This window comes from Macaca thibetana, chromosome 9 (assembly GCF_024542745.1).
Source record: "Macaca thibetana thibetana isolate TM-01 chromosome 9, ASM2454274v1, whole genome shotgun sequence".
NCBI classification, from domain to species: Eukaryota; Metazoa; Chordata; class Mammalia; order Primates; family Cercopithecidae; genus Macaca; species Macaca thibetana.
Window position 1 is genome coordinate 90,159,032 of NC_065586.1, and position 22,120 is coordinate 90,181,151.

Genomic DNA, 22,120 nt, shown 5'->3' on the forward strand with positions numbered 1-22,120 from the left:
TAATCCCAGCACTTTGGGAGGCTGAGGCAGGTGGATCACGAGGTCAAGACATGGAGACCATCCTGGCCAACATGGTGAAACCCCATCTCTACTAAAAATACAAATATTAGGTGTGGTGGTGCACATCTGTCGTCCCAGCTACTTGGGAAGCTGAGGCAGGAGAATCATTTGAACCTGGGAGGCAGAGGTTGCAGTGAGCCAAGATCGTACCACGGCATTCCAGCCTGGGTGACAGAGCGAGACTCTGCTTCAAAAACATAAAAAAGAATTCCTGGCTGGGCGCAGTGGCTCAAGCCTGTAATCCCAGCACTTTGGGAGGCCGAGGCGGGTGGATCACGAGGTCAGGAGATCAAGACCATCCTGGCTAACATGGTGAAACCCCGTCTCTACTAAAAATACAAAAAAAACTAGCCGGGCGTGGTGGCAGGCGCCTGTAGTCCCAGCTACTCGGAGGCTGAGGCAGGAGAATGGCGTGAACCTGGGAGGCGGAGCTTGCAGTGAGCCGAGATCGCGCCACTGCACTCCAGCCTGGGTGACACAGCGCGAGACTCCGTCTCAAAAAAAAAGAAAAGAATTCCTTCTCCTGAATAGGGGTAGACTAAAGGAAGCAATGACCAAGGGAATGGCCCTTGAGCTCCCTCTGAAGTTAGGGTGTATGATGAAATGTGGCTGGGATTGTAACATTTGGAGGAATTAAAAACCAACTGAACAATTACAAACAATAAGTGTTAATAAATGGCTCTGTCCTTTAAGGGCACATCTCTAGACAGGCTAATGTTCTGTCCAACATTTTATAACTGACTTAAATAGAGAAAACAGCTCAGATGTCACATTTCATAGATTATCAAACAGAAGCTATTGCCAACGGTTTTGGTTTTGTTTTAATACATCAGTCCATGTACTTCAGTGTCCACTATCACAAAGCACTGCTGAAGTTTTGTAAAGTAAAAGAAAACTTTCCAAGAGCCACCCATAGCAGTCCATTGCTTTATTGTCACCCATGCAAATCAGCACACAGATGTAAAGCAGGACTGAGCAGGGGGTGATGCTGGCCCTCTTGTGGAGGTGGTCCAGAAGCTTTACATCCTGAATTATCCCTGCAGTATTTGCCTTGGCCCCCTTTTGAGTCAACAGCATTGCATCCATTATAGACCAAGGGCTGGGGCAGAGAGATTTGAGTCTTCCTGAGAACCTTCACTTCCACCGCCCTCAATCCATCACATTCTGCTTTTCCTCCTGGCGAGATGTGTTCACTCTGGGCTTTGCCTTATTGGCAGGGGCCTGAGGAGAAGGGTGTTTGCTTAATCCAGGCCAGATGGTGGCAGTTTTCTCTCATTACCAAGCTACTTCTCACAGGAAGGCAACCAAGGGAGTTTCTTTGCTGCGACTGACCTTTACTCCCTTCAAGTTCAGCCTTTTGTAGTAACCTGTACAATATGAGTGAGAAAGAATACATTGGTAAAACTATAATGCCTGTAATCCCAGCACTTTGGGAGACTGAGGCAGGCAGATCACTTGAGGTCAGGAATTTGAGACCAGCCTGGCCAACATGGTGAAACCCCGTCTCCACTAAAACTACAAAAATTAGCCAGGCATGATGGTGCACGCCTGTAATCCCAGCTACTCAGGAGGCTGAGGCACGAGAATCACTTGAGCCTGGAGGCAGAGGTTGCAGTGAGCCAAGATTGCGCCACTGCACTCCAGCCTGGGCGACAGAGGGAGACTCTGTCTCCAAAAAAAAAAAAAGAAAGTAACTATAATGATGGCTCATCTATTGAGTTCTCATAACATACCCATGTTATGATTTATGCTTCAACCATAAAACAAAATTAAGATTGCTACTACTACTATTTCCATTGTGTAGACTGGAAAACGGCCTCCAAGGGATTAAGTATTTTACCCAATAATTCATAGCTAACAAGTATTAAAGGACGACCTCAGACTCAGGTCTGTCTGGTTCCAGAGCTTTGTCTCAGCTGTCCTGTTTGACCGCATATAGCCAACAAAGAAAACAAGCGCTTTAAGCACACTGTCAGTTTATTTAAAGAAGAATTCCCAGGAACTTAGACCACATGAGAACCTCGCCCTACAAACCTTCCATGAGAAGATGACCGAGTATTTCCAATGTGAGAAAAAGAGATTGTCTTAGTAAATACTAAACTAGGTTATTTGCCCTCAGTCCTGTGTTGCAAGATTACAAAGGGCTAAGTTCATGGAATGAGAAACCTAAAATTTTTAATTCACTAGGAGCTCTCATTCCAGCAGTGGGAAAAATAGTTATGCTGTCTGGGGATTATGAATAAGTTGTGCCGTTGCCCGGAGTGAACATAAACAATCCATTCTGAACATAAGAGAATTCTTAGATCTTCCAAAAAGAATTATGCAATACTCTGGAGTAAATTTCACTTATAAATTGCATAGCAAACCTATCTGAACACCATGAAAGTCGATTTGTTTTGAATTTAAGTTTTTTCCTCACTCCTCAGTTTGCCTTCACTTTTTCTTTAGATTCTGACAACTGAACAAGACATCAAACCTGTTACCACAGACTATTTTTTGATGGAAGAAAAATATTTTATATCTAAAGAAAAGAATGAATGCAGGAAACAACCATTCCAGAGAGCCATTGGTCCAGAAGAGGAGATCGTGCAAATTTTAAGCAGCTGGTTTCCAGAAGAGGGATATGTGGGCAGGATTCTCTTCAAAACCCAGCAGGAAGTAAGTGTGTCTGGTGCAGCCTACACAGTAACAACTCATTATGTGATTAGCCAGTTACCACTCACCGCCTCCCTGACCTTCAGAATTTCTTCTAATTGCAACTTGGTTTACATTCTTAAGTAAATGCGGATGAACAGTTTTCTTCTTCTGCACATATTCAGAATATTATCTCTAAGGTACAGAAATTCAATCTAAGAAACATCCCTTAGGCCGGGCAGAGTGGCTCACGCCTGTAATCCCAGCACTTTGGGAGGCCGAGGTGGGCGGATCACTAGAGGTCAGGAGTTCGAGACCAGCCTGGCCAACATGGTGAAACCCCATCTCTACTAAAAATACAAAAATTAGCCAGGCGTGGTGGCAGGCTTCTGTGATCCCAGCTGCTCATGAGGGAGGCTGAGTCAGGAGAATTGCTTGAACCCGAGAGGCAGAGGTTGCAGAGAGCTGAGAGCGTGCCATTGTGCTCCAGCCTGGGTGACAGAATAAGACTCCATCTCAAAAAAAAAAGGTTTCTCATGCAAAGAAACTATTCCATTTTAAAAATAAATAAAAACATCCCTTATAAGATAAAGGAAGCAAAGATTCCTTATGCATGTCATCAGCTATGGATCAGTATTTTATTTCTACGTGTGGAAAGACATTGTTGTAAGCGTCACATTACTGTATAATGCAAAACCTGCAGGTATTTTCTATTTTGGGGTCAATTGATTTCCAGTTGGTGCCTGCTGAAGTTTTAGCTAATAGAAGCTTCCGTGCTTATAAGTAAAACAATAATATTTCTTTGAAAATATTCCAGAACTTCATACAAAGTAAGAATAATCTCTTGGCCTGAGTCAGAATTAGTAGCCATTTGTATTACATGTGCTAAGATCCCCATGATCATTCCCAGGAAGGAAAGGGTGCACCAATGCCATGCTGACTCCAAACTGATTGGCTCCTATTTGACTTAATTGATGAAGCACTTATTTTTTTTCTGAATTAGCAGAGAAAACGCTACTAACTTAAAAATGACATATAAGGTCATTTCTCTAGCATAGACAATCATGCCTCGTGACGTGTTGATAATCAAGCAGTTGGGTCTGTTCAACAATTTGATTACATAAATATTTATTGAGCACCTAATATGTGCCAAGCCCTGTTCTGGGCACATGATCTGCTCCTTTGGGGCATGTGATAGTGCTTGCCTGATAGAAGATCCCTCAGGCCCATGCTTGCCAGGGCACAGTGAAGATAATAGCCAATGTTCACCATTATGTGTTACTTTTCACTTTCTAGTCACAGTGAACGTGATCTGAAGCTCTACAGAGCTCTAGCATCACCTCAAGAGCCCAGAGCCACTGCCTTCTTTCCCTGACCTTGCCTAAGATGATGAAAGGACACTTCATTTAAGCAAAAAATGTAATTGTCTCCCCAGCCTTCTCTCCCTATTAAGACACACTAATTGCTAAGACAGAGACCAGGCAACCCTAATAATAATTGCTTTATGATAAAATATCAGAGGGCTTAGCTATACTTTTGAAGCCATCTTTAATGTCTAAATTTTTTTCCTGTTCTTAAATTGTCTTGCCTTATTAATTAGCTACATGTAAAAAGTATCCTCTAAGTGGTGTCAGTGAATCAGTAAAATTTTAAACCTCATATTTACATACAATTTAGTGTTGAAAGCCCTCAAACAGTATGTTGAATGATATAACAGAAACCATTTTACACTTAAAGAAATAGATTCAGAGAGGTGAAATCATGACAGGGTTAGAAGTAGAAACAATTCAAGTCTATGGCTTCCAGGTCAGTGTTCTTTCCGCCATCCTGTGCTACCCAGGCTGAAATTGTGTCCATCCTTGTGGATCACCCACACTCAGCACCTTGGGAGGAGCAGGAGGCAGTGGGTGGGCTAGAGAGAAGATGGGCTGGCTGCTGAGTGTCACAGGAAGCTTCATTATATGCTCAGAGGAACTGGGAAGGGGAAGGACACCCAAATGCAATTTAAATGTGTATGACAAGCTGGGTGCAGTGGCTCACGACTGTAATCCCAGCACTTTGGGAAGCCAAGGCGGGTGGATCACCTGAGGTCAGGAGTTCGAGACCAGCCTGGCCAACGTGGTGAAACCCCATCTCTACTAAAAGTACAAACATTAGCAAGGCGTGGTGGCAAGCACCTGTAGTCCCAGCTAGTCAGGAGGCTGAGGCAGGAGAATCACTTGAACCCAGGAGGCAGAGGTTGCAGTGAGCCAAGATCACACCACTGCATTCCAGCCTGAGTGACAGAGCAAGACTTCATCTTTAAAAAAAAAAAAAAAAAAGTATATGACAACAGGCAGTAGAGACCTCAGGAATATGCTTCCAAAAGGCTGGTAAAAGAATGCATTTTGAAGAAAAAGGGGCATAAGTCAGAAGGGAAAGCTAACAAGCTTTTTTTCTGATGAGTAAAATATGGCAAGTTCTCCTTTATATGCCTTTGTTAGGAAATTTTTGAAATGACTGAAATATTATATCTCAAAAGATAATAAATTTAGTGTATCTAGGTTTACCTGGTGCATAGTGATACCCAAATAATATCCGCCGATTGAATAAATGAATTCAGTACTTACTGAATGCAAGAGGGTAGGTACTACTAGAGGAGATAGATTTGGGCTATAAGTATTTCCATTTATTTTATCCCATGGAACTAATAAGACATATAAGCGGTTTGCCCACATATGAAAATTCTGCAATTGCTATCTGTGACCTCTGATCTCTCCTGCCTGCCTTTTATAATTTTCTTGTCTCCTGGGCTTTCAGGCTGTCGGGTACCACATCTTCCTGTGGTCAATGTGTCCTCTTCTGTTACTGGGTTTGAAACTGGGTAAACCAGGACTCTGTCACAATGAACAGGCCACCTAACTTCTGTAAAGCACACTGCCCTAATTTGTAAAATCTATATAGAAACTACCCTACTTGACTCAAAGAAATTATCATGAGATTCATGTCAAACATGTAGACAGACAATGTGTGCAACGATGCTTAGTAAAAAGGGATATAAGCGAGAGCTATTGTTATTTTGTTCATAACCTGTGGCTTCCAACTAATGTGGCTAGAAACACCTTAAAATAAGCTCTGAGGGAGGCTCAAAGGTGCTCTCTTAAAAGTAAAGCTTAATGCATCATTGTTGGGACATTTTATGTGGCAACTTTTTGGTTTTCTCTGATTTCTTGCCTCCTGGTTTGGGGGACACAGATTATAAATTATGTCATGTGAATTACCTCTAAATCTTGCCCTCTGACTGGTTAAATATATTATGATCAATGCAATGACATATTATTAAGCAAGTTGTAAAACAGTATACATAGGATACAATCTCATTTAATGCAAAAAGAGACAATAGCTCGTCTCTTCCCTCTCTTCCATTATATAATGGAGTATTCATTCATTGGAAAAAATTCAAATGGATTTTTTCACTCATTGAAAAAAGTTAAAACAGATTATATATCTTTATTTATTTAACAAAAAATCATGTAACTAAAGGGCCATGACTGCAAAGGTAATTAAATGATTGGGGCAAGCTTCAGGAGCCAGTGCTTTCTGGACCTGGTTACAGTTTTGGCGCCACCTGGTGGCAGTTATCTATTCTGACTTTAATCAATGGGTACAATTCTAGTTGAAACTTCCAGGAGAGTGACAGCAACTCATGGATTCTTCTGGTTAGCTAGCACCATTTCAGTAGCCTGGTCTGGAGAGATGAGGCTACATTTCTGGGGATAAGGGGGTTTTCCTGCCAAGTCTTCACTTGCTGAGATGAGGCTGACTACTGTTTACTCACTTTGCCTCTCCTTCCCCTTTATTAAGTCTCCCTCTTGCAAAAGTTAACTAAGTTATCCTCATTTGAAAATGGGGTGGACAAAGAACAGCAGCTGCTTGACAATCACATTATATCTAAATTCACATAATTCAAGGGTGTTGCTTTACACAGTCACATACACAAAAATACATTTGAACATCCACAGCAAATTTTTTTTTTTTTTTTTTTTTTTGAGACGGAGTCTCGCTGTGTCGCCCAGGCTGGAGTGCAGTGGCGCGATCTCGGCTCACTGCAAGCTCCGCCTCCCGGGTTTACGCCATTCTCCTGCCTCAGCCTCCGAGTAGCTGGGACTACAGGCGCCCCGCCACCACGCCCGGCTAGTTTTTTGTATTTTTAGTAGAGACGGGGTTTCACCATGTTAACCAGGATGGTCTCGATCTCCTGACTTCGTGATCCACCCGCCTCGGCCTCCCAAAGTACTGGGATTACAGGCTTGAGCCACCGCGCCCGGCCACCACAGCAAATGTTTAAAAGGATGTATTACCTAATGACAGTGGGGTATTTTGTGGAGATTAAGGTGGGAGAAGGAGAAAAGATGAGAATGGGAAAAGTTTGGTTTTTCTTGATACACTTCTGTACTGTTTGAAAATTTTTAATAAGATACATCTATCTGTAGATACATAATTTTGGTGAAAAGCCAATTAATCTAATTCTCATAATTACTGTGAATTTTGTCAAAATTTGTTTCATTGTGGCTTACCTCCAGCCATTCATTCAGCCTTGTCACTGCGGTTTTCTTCACCCAACCTGTCAATTTCATGGTTTACATTTCAGATGTCTAGCATTTCTGAAATGCTCAACGTCTGTGGAAATGGGTGGGCTTTCTTTTAAATGCAGTTTACTGTGTTCTTATTTGGCTTTTGCTACTTGGCAAAATGGTATATTGTCTTTCTACAAATTTATCTACAGTCAACTGGGACTCTCAAAATCCACAGGTAGGCTGGGCACAGTGGCTCACACTGTAATCCCAGCACTTTGGGAGGCTGAGGTGGGCAGATGACAAGGTCAGGAGTTCAAGACCAGCCTGGCCAGCATGGTGAAACCCTGTCTCTATTAAAAACACAAAAATTAGGCATGGTGGCACACACCTGTAATCCCAGCTAAACACACCTGTAATCCCAGCTACTCAGGAGGCTGAGGCAGGAGAACTGCTTGAACCCAGGAGGCAGAGGCTGCAGTGAGCCAAGATCGTGCCACTGCACTCCAGCCAGGGCAACAGAGCAAGACTCCATCTCAAAAAAATAAAAAATAAAAATCCACAGCTAATAGGAGCAGATAAATTGGCTTGTTATGGATCTGTCAACAACATCAGAAGCACAGTAGTTTCTTCCTCTCAGAAGACACGTATATCCTTTTAGAACAGTTTATGAAATAACAACATAGTATATGAGATACTAAGCTAAGAAGTTTCTACATCACCAAGATACAAGCTCAGATTTTTGCTAGATGTGTCTTTCTTTATTCTGCATAAACCTATTATTTACTGATATTTTTTTTTAAACATAGAACCTAGAAGAGAAAAACATTGTTCAAGATGACAAAGAGGTGATCTTGAGCTCAGAGGAGGAGAGTTTCTTTGTCCAAGTGCATGATGTTTCTCCAGAGCAACCTCGAACAGTCATCAAAGCACCCCGCGTCAGCACCGCACAGGATGTCATTCAGCAGGTAAAAGCCTCTCCCTTCCTCAACTCAGTCCTTTCCTCAGCATAAATTACTGAAACAAATATCTGTGCACTGACGGCTCATTTTATGAGTGAAGTTCCTGAACAACAGGGACCTCAAAGGGGAGTGTGTGCCTCTTAAGGCTGGGAAATTGCCTCATGTGGTGGCTCATGCTTGTAATCCCAGTTTTAGGAGGCTGAGGCAGGAGGATCACTTGGGCACAGGAGTTGGAGGCTGCAATGAGCTATGCAGCCTGGATGACAGAGTCAGGCCCTGTCTCTAATTTTTAAAAATGACCGACCCAGTGGCTCACACCTGTAATCCCAGCAGTTTGGGAGGCTGAGGTGAGCAGATCACTTGAGCTCATGAATTTGAGACCAGCATGGCTGACATGGCGAAACCCTGTCTTTACAAAAAGTACAAAAATTGCTGGACACGGTGGCTCACGCCTGTAATCCCAACACTTTGGGAGGCTGAGGCGGGTGGATCACCTGAGGTCAGGAGTTCGAGACCAGCCTGGCCAACATGGTGAAACCCCATCTCTACTAAAAATACAAAAACTAGCTGGGCCGGGTGGCAGGTGCCTGTAATCCCAGCTACTTGGAAGGCGGAGGTAGGAGAATTGCTTGAACCCGGGAGGGAGAGGTTACAGTGAGCCAAGATCGCGCCATTGTACTTCAGCCTGGGCAACAAGAGCTAGACTTTGTCTAAAAAAAAAAAAAAAAAAGTACAGAAATTAGCCAGGCATGGTAGTATGCACCTGTAGTCCCTGCTACTCAGGAGGCTGCGGCAGGAGGTTCGCTTGAGCCCAGGAGGCAGAGGTTGCAATGAGCCAAAATCGTGCCACTTTACTCCAGCCTGGTCTTAAAATAAAAACAAATTTAAAAATTTTTAAAGCTTGGAAATATTAATTCAGTCCTTCAGCAGACACTTAGTGTCTACAGTGAGTCTGGATCTCTATAGAGCATTGATAATAATGGATTCAGGAAGTGGCTCTGCAGTGACAATGTCATGGTCCCAGAAATACCTGAGCCAGTACCTACTGACTATCTCTCAAGGATCCTACAGAGGACAAGTGGGAGGCCTACTCTGATCCTCTCCCCTCCTCTAAAGCATGCTTCTCTGAGAGTTTACACGGTTTCAGAGAAGTTTGCTTCCTTCATAGCCTTGTTAGGGTAGGCATTCATCAAACACCTATCTGAAGGTGTACAACACGATTAAGAGCACAGACCCTAGATCAAGCTGTGTTAGGTTCAAATCCCAGCTCTACTTCTTACTGAGACCTGGAGTAAGAGCTCAGATCTGTGCCTTCGTTAGTGTGCTGGTAAACCAGCTCTTTGTAATGTGAAAGAAAAAGAAAAGCCCTTATTTATTTCTTTTGTGTAAATGCCCCTACCATATCTGATTTCATCAGCCTATTCCCGTTGGCTCCAGCGAAACACATAGACAATATGGAGACAGTATAATAGTACTTTCCTTGAAGATTAAGTATATGTAAGATGTTTAATACAATGCCTAGCAAATGGTGAACATTACTTAAGGGTTACTTGCTGTTCTTATTGTATGATAACTTGGTTAATATTAGCCTTCTTATTCAGTTGACTGAATTCCAAAGGGCCCAGACTTACGTTTCTTTAATTTATCTTTGTCTCCCCTAAAAGGACTGCACAGTATCTGGGGCATAGTTGGCCCTCACTAAACATTTTATGAATTAATAAATGCATCAATGAAAGACATTCTTATATTAAACGAAAAGAGAGATCAGTTGACTTCTAAAATTCTTTCAACATCCAAGATTCTGTGATAGAGATAGCCCAGCGGGGCAGAGAGGCTCCCGAAGAGCAAGATTCTATTCCTCACAGGCTGACTTTCATGTCTATGAGCTTTGGTACATGCAGAAAATCTGATTCAGACCTTTGTTACTATTATAGCTGTGTATATCCTGGAATCTGCTTAACCGGTGTTAAGTTTAAGCTTCCTCGTCTGAAATTCGGGATAATACCTAAATCATAGACTATTGGGAAGCTAAATGAGGTGATGTGGGAAACTGCATTATAAGCTACAAGTATACAACTGCAAAATGAACTGGATGAGACGATCTGGAAGATTCCCTTCATCTCTAGTTCTGGGCCATTTTTCCACCTTAAAGTTTCATATAGAATGAATGCCAATGTTGGAGATTCTGTATCTTTATTCAGTTGATCATAACTTACCTTTCAGACCTTATGCAAAGCCAAATATTCCTACAGCATCCTGAGCAACCCCAATCCGAGTGACTATGTGCTTCTGGAAGAGGTGGTGAAAGACACTACCAACAAGAAGTCTACCACACCCAAGTCCTCTCAGCGGGTCCTTCTGGATCAGGAGTGTGTGTTTCAAGCCCAAAGCAAGTGGAAAGGTGCAGGAAAATTCATCCTTAAGCTAAAGGAGCAGGTGCAGGTAAAGTTTAAAGTTATTTGTCTCTGTTCATAAGTTATCTGATACGCATAATCACACTGTAGCCAGATCTGGAAGCTGGTGAAATTTAAGAGAAACTTCCTGAGTCAAGGAATGGAGTTAGGAGAAAATTGTTTGGCTTTGTTTTCACTGTATGGAAAAACATGTGGCCGAACTTGCGGTTAAGCAGTCCTAGAGGGGAGCTCCTCAGCCCTACTCTCCAAAGCTCTAGAGAGAAGAGGAAGGCGCTCTTCTGAAATAGGGTCATGAGACTGAGGAACCTGAGTTTAACCTAATACCAATGGAAAGTTCTTTGTTCCCACAGGCATCTCGAGAAGACAAAAAGAAAGGCATTTCTTTTGCAAGTGAACTCAAGAAGCTCACCAAGTCAACTAAACAGCCCCGAGGACTTACATCACCTTCTCAGCTCTTGACCTCAGAAAGTATCCAAACCAAGGAGGAGAAACCTGTGGGTGGCTTGTCCTCCAGTGACACAATGGATTACCGACAGTGACTAAGGGCAGCATGTTTAACCCAGGTATAGTAAGTCATTGCACCATCCTGGAACAGGGCTTAACTTAAACTACTTTGTAAGGCATAATTAGTACGATGTCGTTTATCTTTTCCAACAGGAGGATGCCCCTCGAAGGCAGGTAGGCATAGGACCTTAAAACAGGAAAAGGACTCTGAAGATATGTGTAACGTGATGTTCTACTGAGCACTGCCTACAAAGAAAACAGGAAAGAGGCCGGGCGCGGTGGCTCACGCCTGTAATCCCAGCACTTTGGGAGGCCGAGGCAGGTGGATCACCTGAGGTCAGTTCAAGACCAGCCTGACCAACATGGCGAAACCCCGTCTCTACTAAAAATACAAAATTAGCTGGGCATGGTGGTGTGTGCCTGTAATCCCCGGTACTCAGGAGGCTGAGGCAGGAGAATCGCTTGAACTTGGAAGGCGGAGGTTGCGGTGAACTGAAATCACATCATTGCACTCCAGCCTGGGCAACAGGAGCGAAACTCCATCTCAAAAAATAATAATAATAATAATAAATATATATATATATATATATATGTATGTAATGTAACTTGAGCTTTTGTAATTTTAGACCTTCTTACTTTGTAGATAAGCAAAGGTCCCAAGAAGTCAACTTGCTCAAAGTACTATGACAGCCTTATTTCATCAGACAACTGTCTTCATTATTAATAACTGACAGGAACATTCTTCAAGGCCTCTATGGATCATCCAGCTTTTATTCTTTTGGATTTCTAGTTTTATTGCTGTTCTAATTTAGGTTTGATGTAGCCTCAACAACCTCATCTCCTTCTGCCTCAATTAAACAATAATCTGGCAACCAGGATATGGTTAAAAAGAAAGCAAAATAACATAACAGCCTCAATCTTGAAAATGCAGTAAGTTTACTGCTTGATAGTCACATAAACTTCATTTTATCTTAAATTACTTACATGAGACCTGAATAAAAGCATGCGAGGGTACCAATGTTTCTTCTTTTCACTTAGTTTCCTAATGAACCTAAGGGTTCATTAAAGCCAGCTTTTCACCTGTTCCATGGTAGTTCGCAGATTTAAAATTCCCAAGATCAACAGCACAGTGAAAGCATTGCTGCTTACGTCACAGAGCTTCACCATCTGCCTTTATGACAATGAGGACCTTCTCATACAAAACTGCCAAACTGCAGAAACTCACTATTAAAGAACTCAGTGATGCCTCTTAACAGAGCCAGATTTGACTTACAACAGCCCAAAAGAAGGCCCAATACATCGAGACCATGTTTCCACATTTAAAGAGCAACTCCTAAAATAACTGGTGTCCTATATTACACTCTGCAGTGGTCAAAATTTTAAATATTGCTTTCCATATCCAGCAGTTAGTATCAAATCATAGGTGTGATATTACACACGCCTCTGTAACTTCTGTAATGAGGTGAAATTACACTAAAGCTGGCAAATTGGTCATATACTGGTCTACATATAAAGAGCCCTCTATGTGCTACAAGATTACTTCTTAAGTACAGAAGAATACAACTCCATTAGAAATTTGACTTAAAAATAATATGCCTACTGTAAGGAACATTGCTAACTGCTTATATTTTAGGAGACTAGGGGAGGGTGATTGATAGTGATTTAGATGATTGCCTTTAGATTCTATTGTCCTGTAGCAAGTATTTATTTTTTCTGACCAATGGACTCACATGACATTCTTTTTTCTTCTAAGCAAGCAGATATTTAGAATCATTCTGTTGACTTCACAACTTTGCTTAAAGCTGGGGAAGGCTCGGCCGGGCGCAGTGGCTCACGCCTGTAATCCCAGCACTTTGGGAGGCCGAGGCAGGCGAATCACGAGGTCAAGAGATTGAGACCATCCTGGCCAACATGGTGAAACCCTGTCTCTACTAAAAACACAACAATTAGCTGGGCGTGGTGGTGCATGCTGGTAGTCCCAGCTACTTGGGAAGCTGAGGCAGGAGAATCGCTTGAACCCGAGAGGCGGAGGTTGCAGTGAGCCGAGATTGCGCCACTGCACTGCAGCCTAGCGACAGAACGAGACTTCGTCTCAAGACAAAACAAAAGCTAGGGAGGCTTCTCTTATAAGTCACTGGTGCATCTATGTGAATTGACATCCCACGTTATGACCTCCTTTACAATGGTCTTTTCAAGAAAGAGCACTTGTAAAAGAAAAGAAGAAAAGAAGGGCTCATAAGAAAACAGGTTTAGGGTTTAGGGCCAGGCGCAGTGGCTCATGTCTGTAATCTCAGCACTGTGGGAGGCTGAGGTGTGTGGATCACTTTGAGGTCAGGCGTTCGAGACCAGCCTGGCCAACGTGGTGAAGCCCCATCTCTACCAAAAAATATAAAATTCCTGTAGTCCCAGCTATGCAGGAGGCTGAGGCAGGAGAATTGCTTGAACTTTGGAGGCAGAGGTCCAGCCAGACGAGAGGGAGAGCAAGCGAAAATAAAAGAAGTTTAGTATTTTTGCCACTTTCTAGGAACATAGTATTTCATATTTGTTCTAAAATGATCCCTTTTAAAGTTTCAATAATCTACCAATTTTTAAATAAGAATGTATTCATCTTATTATCTGAAGTAGTTAGTTGAAGGAATTCCACCTTAAAGTTGAACAGTTTATTTGAATGTGATTTTTTTAAAAAAAGAAAACTCTCTAAAGAATGTGAAATATGTCTAAGGCAGAAATAACCTAATGTTCTACTTCCTAGAAACATCATGTTCTAACATTGTGAGTATAGAGGAAACAGTCTCTTCCCCAAACCTAGCCACTAGAGCTGTGGCTGGAAAACTCTGAACCCTTGCTATACCGTGTTTGTTTCTTCATTTTCAATATTCTAATAAGCCTCTGTATACAACATTACAGGTGAAGATCTTCCAGCAAGAAAAAGAGTGAACATGGTGGAAAAAAATATAATTTACTTATTTTCATCAGACTTAAACTGGAAATTGATGATTTCTGAACTGAAGTCTTCACACATGTGAGATCCATGCTGAGGAGAAGCAAAATGGCACAGGGCGAGTTGCCACCAACCAATTTACGGAGGAATGAAGCAATGAAGCCTAGGGGACTGCCACTTTATAAATGTCAGCAGTTGGAAAAATCATCACGAATTGACTTAGAGCAAGGGTCAGCAAGCTTGTCTGTAAAGGGCCAAATAGTAAATATTTTAGGGCTGGGGGCCATAAAATATGTTGCAACCACCCAATTCTGCTGTTGTAGTGCAAAAGCAGCCACAGACAACACATACATGAAGGAACGTGGCTGTATTCCAATAAAACTTTATTTATGGACACTGAAATTGGAATTTCATATATTTTTCACATGTCACAAATATTCTTGTTTTGACTTTTTTCCAACCATTTAAAAACGTGAAAACTATTCTTAGTTCAGGGGCCATACAAAAACAGGTGGCAGGCTAGATTTGGCCCAAGGACCTTAATTTCCCAACACAACTAGGAGAACTGGGAACAAGGGGCACAAAGATCTGAAAACAAGAAAGGAAGTTTAGCCATACATTTTATGGCTGAGAATGGAAGCTTTGGAGCATTTCAAGTGTAAATATGTCCTATAATGTAAGAGTCATTAAAATTCAATTTAGTTCCTGTATTGTGTACCACAGTACACTCTTTAGGATTTTTTTATATATAGAAATAATATTGGGGTTTTTTTTTTTAAGGTTATTGCTTATTCAGTTAATAGGGTTGCTTTAAAAAAGGTTATTGCTTAATCACAGATTACTCATTTTTGGTTTTCAAAATTAGAATGATGTATAATTTAATATCTGCTAAATTGCAATGTCTTAACAAGAAACCTAACAATTTGTTAAAGCAAAAGTAGATTGAGTTGGTGTTTAAGGTAAATTTATTTATTTTACAAGGGTTGTACTGACACTGTACTTATATATTTATTATACATCGCTCTTGATATTGCCATGGATTAGAAGCATTAGTAGTTCTCGGTACTTGAAGACAAACTTCTAAAAAGAAAATATATGCTCTGAACATCTGAAATGGGCTAGACTTTCAAGTAAAATCGCTTCATTTCTGATTAACTGAAGAGCTATTGATCCAAGTCATACTTGCCGTTTAATGTAAATTATTTTTAAATTTTGCTGTACAAAACCATCAAGTAAGTGTAAAGGATTCTTCATATTCTTGGTATGAAGCAAATTATGAGTTTTAAACATGAAATATGTATTCCTCTAAAGTAAAACCCAAACTTTTATCTTTCCATTGGTACCTCTGAATTTTAAGACTTCTTCAAATTACAAAACACTAAAATTCCTAAACTTCACTTTGAGGAATTTTTTTAACCAATTATAAAAATAAAACCATCCCCATGTGTTTCTTGCATATTCTAAAAACAGAAGTGTTAAAAATACACCACACAGGCTGGGCACAGTGGCTCACGCCTGTAACTCTAGCACTTTGGGAGGCCAAGGCGGGCGGATTAGGACAGAGAACGAGGCCATCCTGGCCAACATGGTGAATCCCGATCTCGACTAAAAATACAAAAATTAGCAGGGCGTGGTGGCGCGTGCCCGTAATCCCAGCTACTCGGGAGGCTGAGGCAGGAGAATCATTTGAACCTGGGAGGTGGAGGTTGCAGTGAGCCAAGATAGCACCACTAACTCCAGCCTGGCAACAGAGCAAGACTGTCTCAAAAAAAAAAAAAAAAAAAAAAAAACATACACCACACAGCTTTCATGTCATTGAAAGTTCTTACTGGGTCAAAGCCTTAAGGCAAGAACTACTATTTTCTTGTCAACAGAATGCAGGCTATTCCAGTTTGATGTAATCTATACAATAGTACAGGTTTAAGACAAATAAGTCTGTAACAAATGCACAATGCTGCTCCATTTAAAAAATATTCCGGAAACACTTTTTATCAAGCCTCTATAAGTGAACATACCAGTTTGCCCTACCACGTGTTGAAAACTGAGTTACTGGTCTAAGTGGCTAGAGGTCAAATGAAAACTGTGCAGAGTAACAAGATGAAAAGACTGGTCTCTTTAGGTTTATCATTTGGTTCTGATGCTTTCTAAGCGCTGCCCCACTCCTCCTCCATGACCTTTAACACAGGTGTCTATTTTACAACATAAATCTGAGACTGAAGTTGAGACCAGATTGTTTAGCAAGTGAGAGAATTCAGCCTACTGCCTAGGTTGCATCCCAACTTAGTTGTTTATCACATTTTGAGGTGCAAGTACATACTTCATTGTATTTGATCTTTGGGATTATAGAAAGAACACATTGTTTTAAAATGTAAAGAGTTGGCCGGGCACGGTGGCTCATGCCTATAATCCCAACACTTTGGGAGGTTGAGGTGGGTGGGATCACCTGAGGTCAGGAGTTCAAGGTCAACATGGTGAAACCCTGTCTCTACTAAAAATACAAAAATTAGCTGGGCGTAGTGGTGGTCACGTACAATCCCAGCTATTGGGGAGGGTGAGGCAGGAGAGAATTGCCTGAACTCAAGAGGCAGAGGTTGCAGTGAGTGGAGACTGCGCCACTGCACTCCAGCCTGGGTGAAAGAGCAGACTCCATCTCAAAAAAAAAAAAAGAGTCTAGTCTACTATTACACACAAATGGCCAGCATAACCTGATGTTGGCCAAAAATATTAAAGTTTTATTTAAAGCTTTATCTGAATTACACAGCTATATTGGTATGCCAAGTAAAAGAAATTATCCTAAATAACCACTATGACTATACCCATTACCATTTCACACTTTTTAGGCTACCAGAAATCTGGGTAGCAAACTCTTATCATTAAAGTTGATGTGCACAAGAATCTAAATATGCAAGTTGGGTTCATTACAATATTTTAAGACGCATCACTAAAAGTGAAGAGAAAGGAGCATGAATTCTGTCACTCTGTTCAGTGATGCCAAATGTGTAGGAAGTAATGATCCTATCTGGGTAGAAAGTGCCCTTTGAGGGGTAAAGCTTCTTTTCATGTCATCGTTAGCAAGTAAAAGTTATTTACAGATTCTCCAGTTGGGAGTAAATATGAAGTCTAGACTCAACAAAAGTTGAGTTACAAGTTACTTGTTTTTAATCAAACTTGCTTTCATAAAGGCCACCCATCTCAATGGCTCTGGAGACATTGGCAGCTCATTAATGAAAGTGGGCCCTCTATGATATGTACCAATTTACCTTTTGCTAACTACATCTTCCCCTTCCTTTCTTCTCTCCTCTTCCAGTATCTCTATAGACTTCTGTCCTCTGCCCAGAGACCCACAGGCCTTGCTTAATTCTGAAAAGCAATCAGGGCTTGCTTACTGGCCCAATAAAATTGAATTAACTCTAAAATACAAAGCTCCACATCTATGCTCCCATGCCAATAAAGAAGAGTAGGATTTTCCTGGCTGGTGTCTTTGATCTTATATTGGCAGCCTACAGGGAAAGTGCTCTCACGGTGAAAGTCTCTGACCCCTTTTCAGTTGCTTATATATCAGTAGTGAGGCCAGAAAAGATATACCTGGGACCCCAAAAAAGTTAGAAAGAAAAGGGAGATTGCCTCTTACACAGAGTCTAGACTTGGGTCAATATTCCCCATGATCCACTGTTAATAATTTATGCGTTCTCTGCCATCTCTATGTTCAGCTTCCTAAAAGCAATCCATAGCTGATGGCTATGGATTCTGACATAGGAATACCTGAAATGAGTCCCTTTGAAACACATACTGAGTCTCCATGATTACCAAGCTATTCTTTTTTTTTTTTGAGGCAGAGTCTCACTCTGCTGCCCAGGCTGGAGTGCAGTAGTACGATCTCGGCTCACCACAACCTCCACCTCCCAGGTTCAAGCGATTCTCCTGCCTCAGCCTCCCAAGTAGCTGGGACTACAGGCATGCACCACCATGTCCAGCTAACTTTTTTTTAGTAGAGATGGGGTTTCACTATATTGGCAAGGCTAGTCTTGAACTCCTGACCTTATGATCCACCTGCCTCAGCCTCCCAAAGTGCTGGGATTACAGGTGTGAGCCACCGCACCTGGCCTACCTATTCTTATACATCTCTTAGATTCAAAACATACTGTGCACAAGCCTGCCACCAAACAGTCCTCTGAAACCTTCCCTATTACAGATGACATAGGTCTCTAAACTTTTGACACAAGTAATTCTAACACTAAATTGGGTACTGTCACATTTTTCAAAAGCGCTATGTGAATGATTTGACTCAACATGGAAGACTGAGGCTATGTCTTACACTCATTATTTTCCACCCCACTCTTAAGTGCCAGCATAGTGCTAAGCACACAGTAGGTGCTCATTATTTGTCTAGTTAAAAAAAAAATTAAGGCTGTAGCTTAATATAGCCTCAGGATATGTGCATGCCTGTGTGTTTGTGTGTGTGCGCGTGTGTGTGTGATTACTCATAACTACATTTAGTTCTAAAAATAAAATTAATCAATATAAGCTTATATAAGTTAATGCACAAATATATTTCCTCAAATTCGCATAGGATACTCAAATATAGATGTATAATTTTGTGGTCCCACTGTGATTCTCCATATGTATAACAAGAAAATTAAAGGCATAATACAGCTGTGAAATAGCTGATGAGTTTCTATTTTAAGCTGATTTTTCACCAGAAGTATAGTTTCTGCTGCCAAACTAAAGTATAAATGTATTTGTATATGTTTGGAAAATAAATGATTTGTGACATGTATTGGTCACTTGTGCTCTGATGGGGATAGACCCTTTGGTTATCCACATATTTATCACATTCCTGGACTTTGTTTTATATCTAAAAGGTGGACTAAAAGCAAATATTCATATGCTGAATCATACCTTTCTCATTAAATAATCAAGCCTTTAAAAATGTGACCTCAGAACCACTTTTAAAAATCATATACAATATGCTAAAAGACTAACATACACTGTTAAGCTCATATCCTCTCACTCTGCTGGAATAGTAAAGGAATTTTCCACTTTAGTTTACTTTATGCAAAAAAAGAGCTCTAAGCTCCAGAGTAAAGTAACTGGCTGCTATGACTTTGAAACAGTAAGAGATCTCTTTAGTTGGACTGCTGTGCTTTTTTTAAAAAATTCTCATATCACAAGAACAGGAAGCAGAAACAAATGGCTGCTTTATTCAACTATTCACAATACAGAATATCTGTAACTTAGTCACTGAAACACGCATTTCTTAGGCCACTCTTAGAATATGGGAATAGCTGTTACATAAAATACTGTTTTATAATTACGTTAAGAAGAAAAAGCATTTTACCTGTTCCAAGAGGGGGGAAAAAGCTCCTCATTGAGTATCCTTTGTCCCTAGAATAGAATGGTGAAGTCTTGGGCCTGGTTCTTCTACCGTAGAGCAATTCTTCCCCAGTCACCCTCCAGGGAATGATAGAAAATGTGAAGAACTTCAGAGACTAGAATCATATTCAAACTTTCCTTGAAAGTAGCTATAATGAACACTAATACCTTTTTTAAAAGGCCAAATTAGGTAACTTAAGTGGATCATCCAGCAAAAGCCAATGAACCTGAATACCGGCTATTTTTTTCTTTTCTCAAAAATCTTCATAAAAATATATTAACTCAAATTTAGAATGCTTCTCATTTCCATCCACAGTATTGCAATGAAAATATTTAAAGAGTATTTAGTTATAAAAAGTAGCTAAATGTCTTCTCATGGTCTTGATTTTTCTGTGCTCTCTGCCCTAATTTTAATATAGCAACTGCACTTCAGTAAGATCCAGTCCAAAGATCTTTTTAAAAAACTATAATGCACGTGAAGCTTTTAAAAGGCAGCATCATTAAGAAAGTAATTTCCAAATACTGGGGAGAAAAAAGGCTTTGACCTCCTTGATGAAATGCCATATTCAGAATAGGGGCAGAACCCCGTGCCATGCCAAGGGTCATTCTTCCTCCTCTTCCTAGTCATTCTTAGGAAGCTTTCCTTGTATAAAAAGAGAAAGTCCTAAGTTAACAACTCATCTTTATGTACATCTGCACACACAAGTATACAAGAAAGTCCACTGACTTCATTCCTCTACTAGTGTAGTGATGTTTTCAAATATTTTGTGAAATCCAGAGGCAATTCAGTAGCAACTTCACTGGAGTATCTTTTGATTAGTTGATTTAAATCTTCATTCAAAAATGAATCCCCCTGTAAAACTTTACCCTGGGAAAATATTTAAAGTATGAGTTAGAAATTACTTATGCTATAAGCTAAAGTCAACCTGTGAACAAAGTTGAAAATGGCAACAGCTGACACCAACACATGCAACACAATGACAGATGCTTGGTAACGTCTTGGACATATCCTATATTGAATGAAACAGTTTCATGACCATCTCTGTAGAATTTCAACCTCAAATATCCATCCTATGATGAACTCCTAAACATTAAAAATAAAAATAAAAATAAACTGCCTATAAAATAACTAAGCAAACTGGAGTTAGAGTTATTGAGATATATTGGTTTCTATCTCTTCTTTTAAAAAAATGAAAAATATCCCATACCTTTATTTTGGGGTTTGAAGATTCAACAGGAGGATTGAATGTCATTTCTGCCATGCTATACGCCTCAAAAAGTTCAGCAGCAGATCTAAATCACAAACACAAATGTAAAGATACCACCACATCTGTGTAACTCAAAAATAATTAGATTATACTCAGAGAATGATTCATTCTTAACCCATTTATTAAGGTATAAGATAGTCCTGCTTTTGAACCCAGTCACTTAACAAATTCTAAATTCCCACGTAATGTCAACATTATCCAACTAAATCCACCTCAGAGAGGTTTGGTATACATTAGCAATACAGGCATAGACTCCAGAGAGAAAGCTAAGCTGAAGAACTTCAGTTCAGTGTGATCAAATCCCAACCCACTGATAATGCAACTGAGTCTCTCTTAGTCATGGGAGCCAGAGGACTGAAGCATGGAGTCATTCTCCATAGACTTAGAACACAGCTCAACTCTTTGCTACTGGCCTGGATAAAAAACAAGGAAAGGCCATTCAGGACAGAATACATGTCTATACCCATGGCGTGTAAATGAATCCTTAATGACTTGGAATTAGCTCACACTCTCCAAAACAGATAGGCAAGGGCCTACGAGGGTAGCAATTAGGCTCACATCCCAATACCCATTCTCCAGAAGCCCACTATGAGTCTCCTTTCTTAAGCCTTTGGGATAAGCCCATTCCTCATGCTTCTCCACAAAGGAAACATCTTTCCTTAGCAAAACTGCTAAGGAAAACATGTCATAAAATGATTATGAAGAGTGACAAAGAATTGTTTTCTTCTTTTTTCCTCTTTTAAAAAACAAGGCTGTTGGGGTGAAGACTGGGGACAGGTGAGAAGTGTGAGGGAAGAAAAAGTAAATGGCCGTTTTATTTAATAAGGACAAAAGTTATCTCCACCCTACTCAGAAGGAAAGCGTTCATGGAAAACTGCAGAGCTCTTGCCTCATGTAGAGGAGGCAGCAAATGACTGACTACTGTCATGTAAAATATAAGCCAATGTCACCAAACCTCCCAGTATTTCAAGAAAAGCAGGAAATGTGAATTTCAGATGAATTCTTTCAATATTTAAAAGACAGCAACTAATTTGATTTTTTTCAAACTCTTGAGGCCAGAAAAATCAGCCTGGCCCAAAGGTCACCAATCTGAGATCTCTGAATTATAGAAACCAATGGGCTTGCAAAAGGAAAAAACCTACAGCAAGATATTAATTCTGGGTAATAAGTACACTGTAAGGTGCTGTAGTTTGAATGTGTCCCCTCCAAAATTCAGACATGGAAACTTAACAGTCAGTGTGATGGTATTAAGTGGTGAAAGCTTTAAGAGATGAAAGCCATGAATGGGATTAACCCATTTATGCCTACTACTGTCCTAAGCTTGTAGGAGTTATTTATATCCTACTGCTCAAGGTCATCACCCAAGGTCTGATTTTTCACACATAAAAAAATTTGCCACCTCTGGCATAAA

At 40.6% G+C, this 22,120-nt stretch overlaps 2 protein-coding genes across 9 annotated transcripts in view; one reads left to right on the forward strand and one right to left on the reverse strand.

The window, feature by feature from the left end:
- Positions 1 to 14,470, forward strand: part of PLCE1 (phospholipase C epsilon 1) — a 344,763-nt gene extending 330,293 nt beyond the window's left edge. For 3 of the 5 annotated variants that reach the window (XM_050802709.1, XM_050802708.1, XM_050802711.1), the window contains 5 exons: positions 2,509 to 2,718; positions 8,057 to 8,215; positions 10,433 to 10,651; positions 10,974 to 11,186; positions 14,035 to 14,470. In XM_050802709.1, coding sequence (XP_050658666.1) covers positions 2,509 to 2,718; positions 8,057 to 8,215; positions 10,433 to 10,651; positions 10,974 to 11,162 — 777 coding nt within the window. In that variant the 3' untranslated portion in view covers positions 11,163 to 11,186; positions 14,035 to 14,470. Of the gene's footprint in view, positions 1 to 2,508; positions 2,719 to 8,056; positions 8,216 to 10,432; positions 10,652 to 10,973; positions 11,192 to 14,034 lie in introns of all 5 variants that reach the window. The other 2 variants (XM_050802707.1, XM_050802710.1) reach the window with 1 other exon arrangement.
- NOC3L (NOC3 like DNA replication regulator) overlaps positions 868 to 22,120 on the reverse strand; it is a 113,742-nt gene continuing 92,489 nt past the window's right edge. Inside the window, exons 20-23 of one of the 4 annotated variants that reach the window (XR_007728565.1) lie at positions 20,650 to 20,734; positions 19,407 to 20,309; positions 12,112 to 13,571; positions 868 to 1,427 (exon numbers count right to left, since the gene is read on the reverse strand). Coding sequence is in view for 2 of the 4 variants with exons in the window: in XM_050802782.1 (XP_050658739.1) it covers positions 20,181 to 20,309; positions 20,650 to 20,734 (214 nt within the window). In the remaining 2 variants the exon portion in view is untranslated. Of the gene's footprint in view, positions 1,428 to 12,111; positions 13,572 to 19,243; positions 20,310 to 20,649; positions 20,735 to 22,120 lie in introns of those variants that run through there. The other 3 variants (XR_007728566.1, XM_050802783.1, XM_050802782.1) reach the window with 3 other exon arrangements.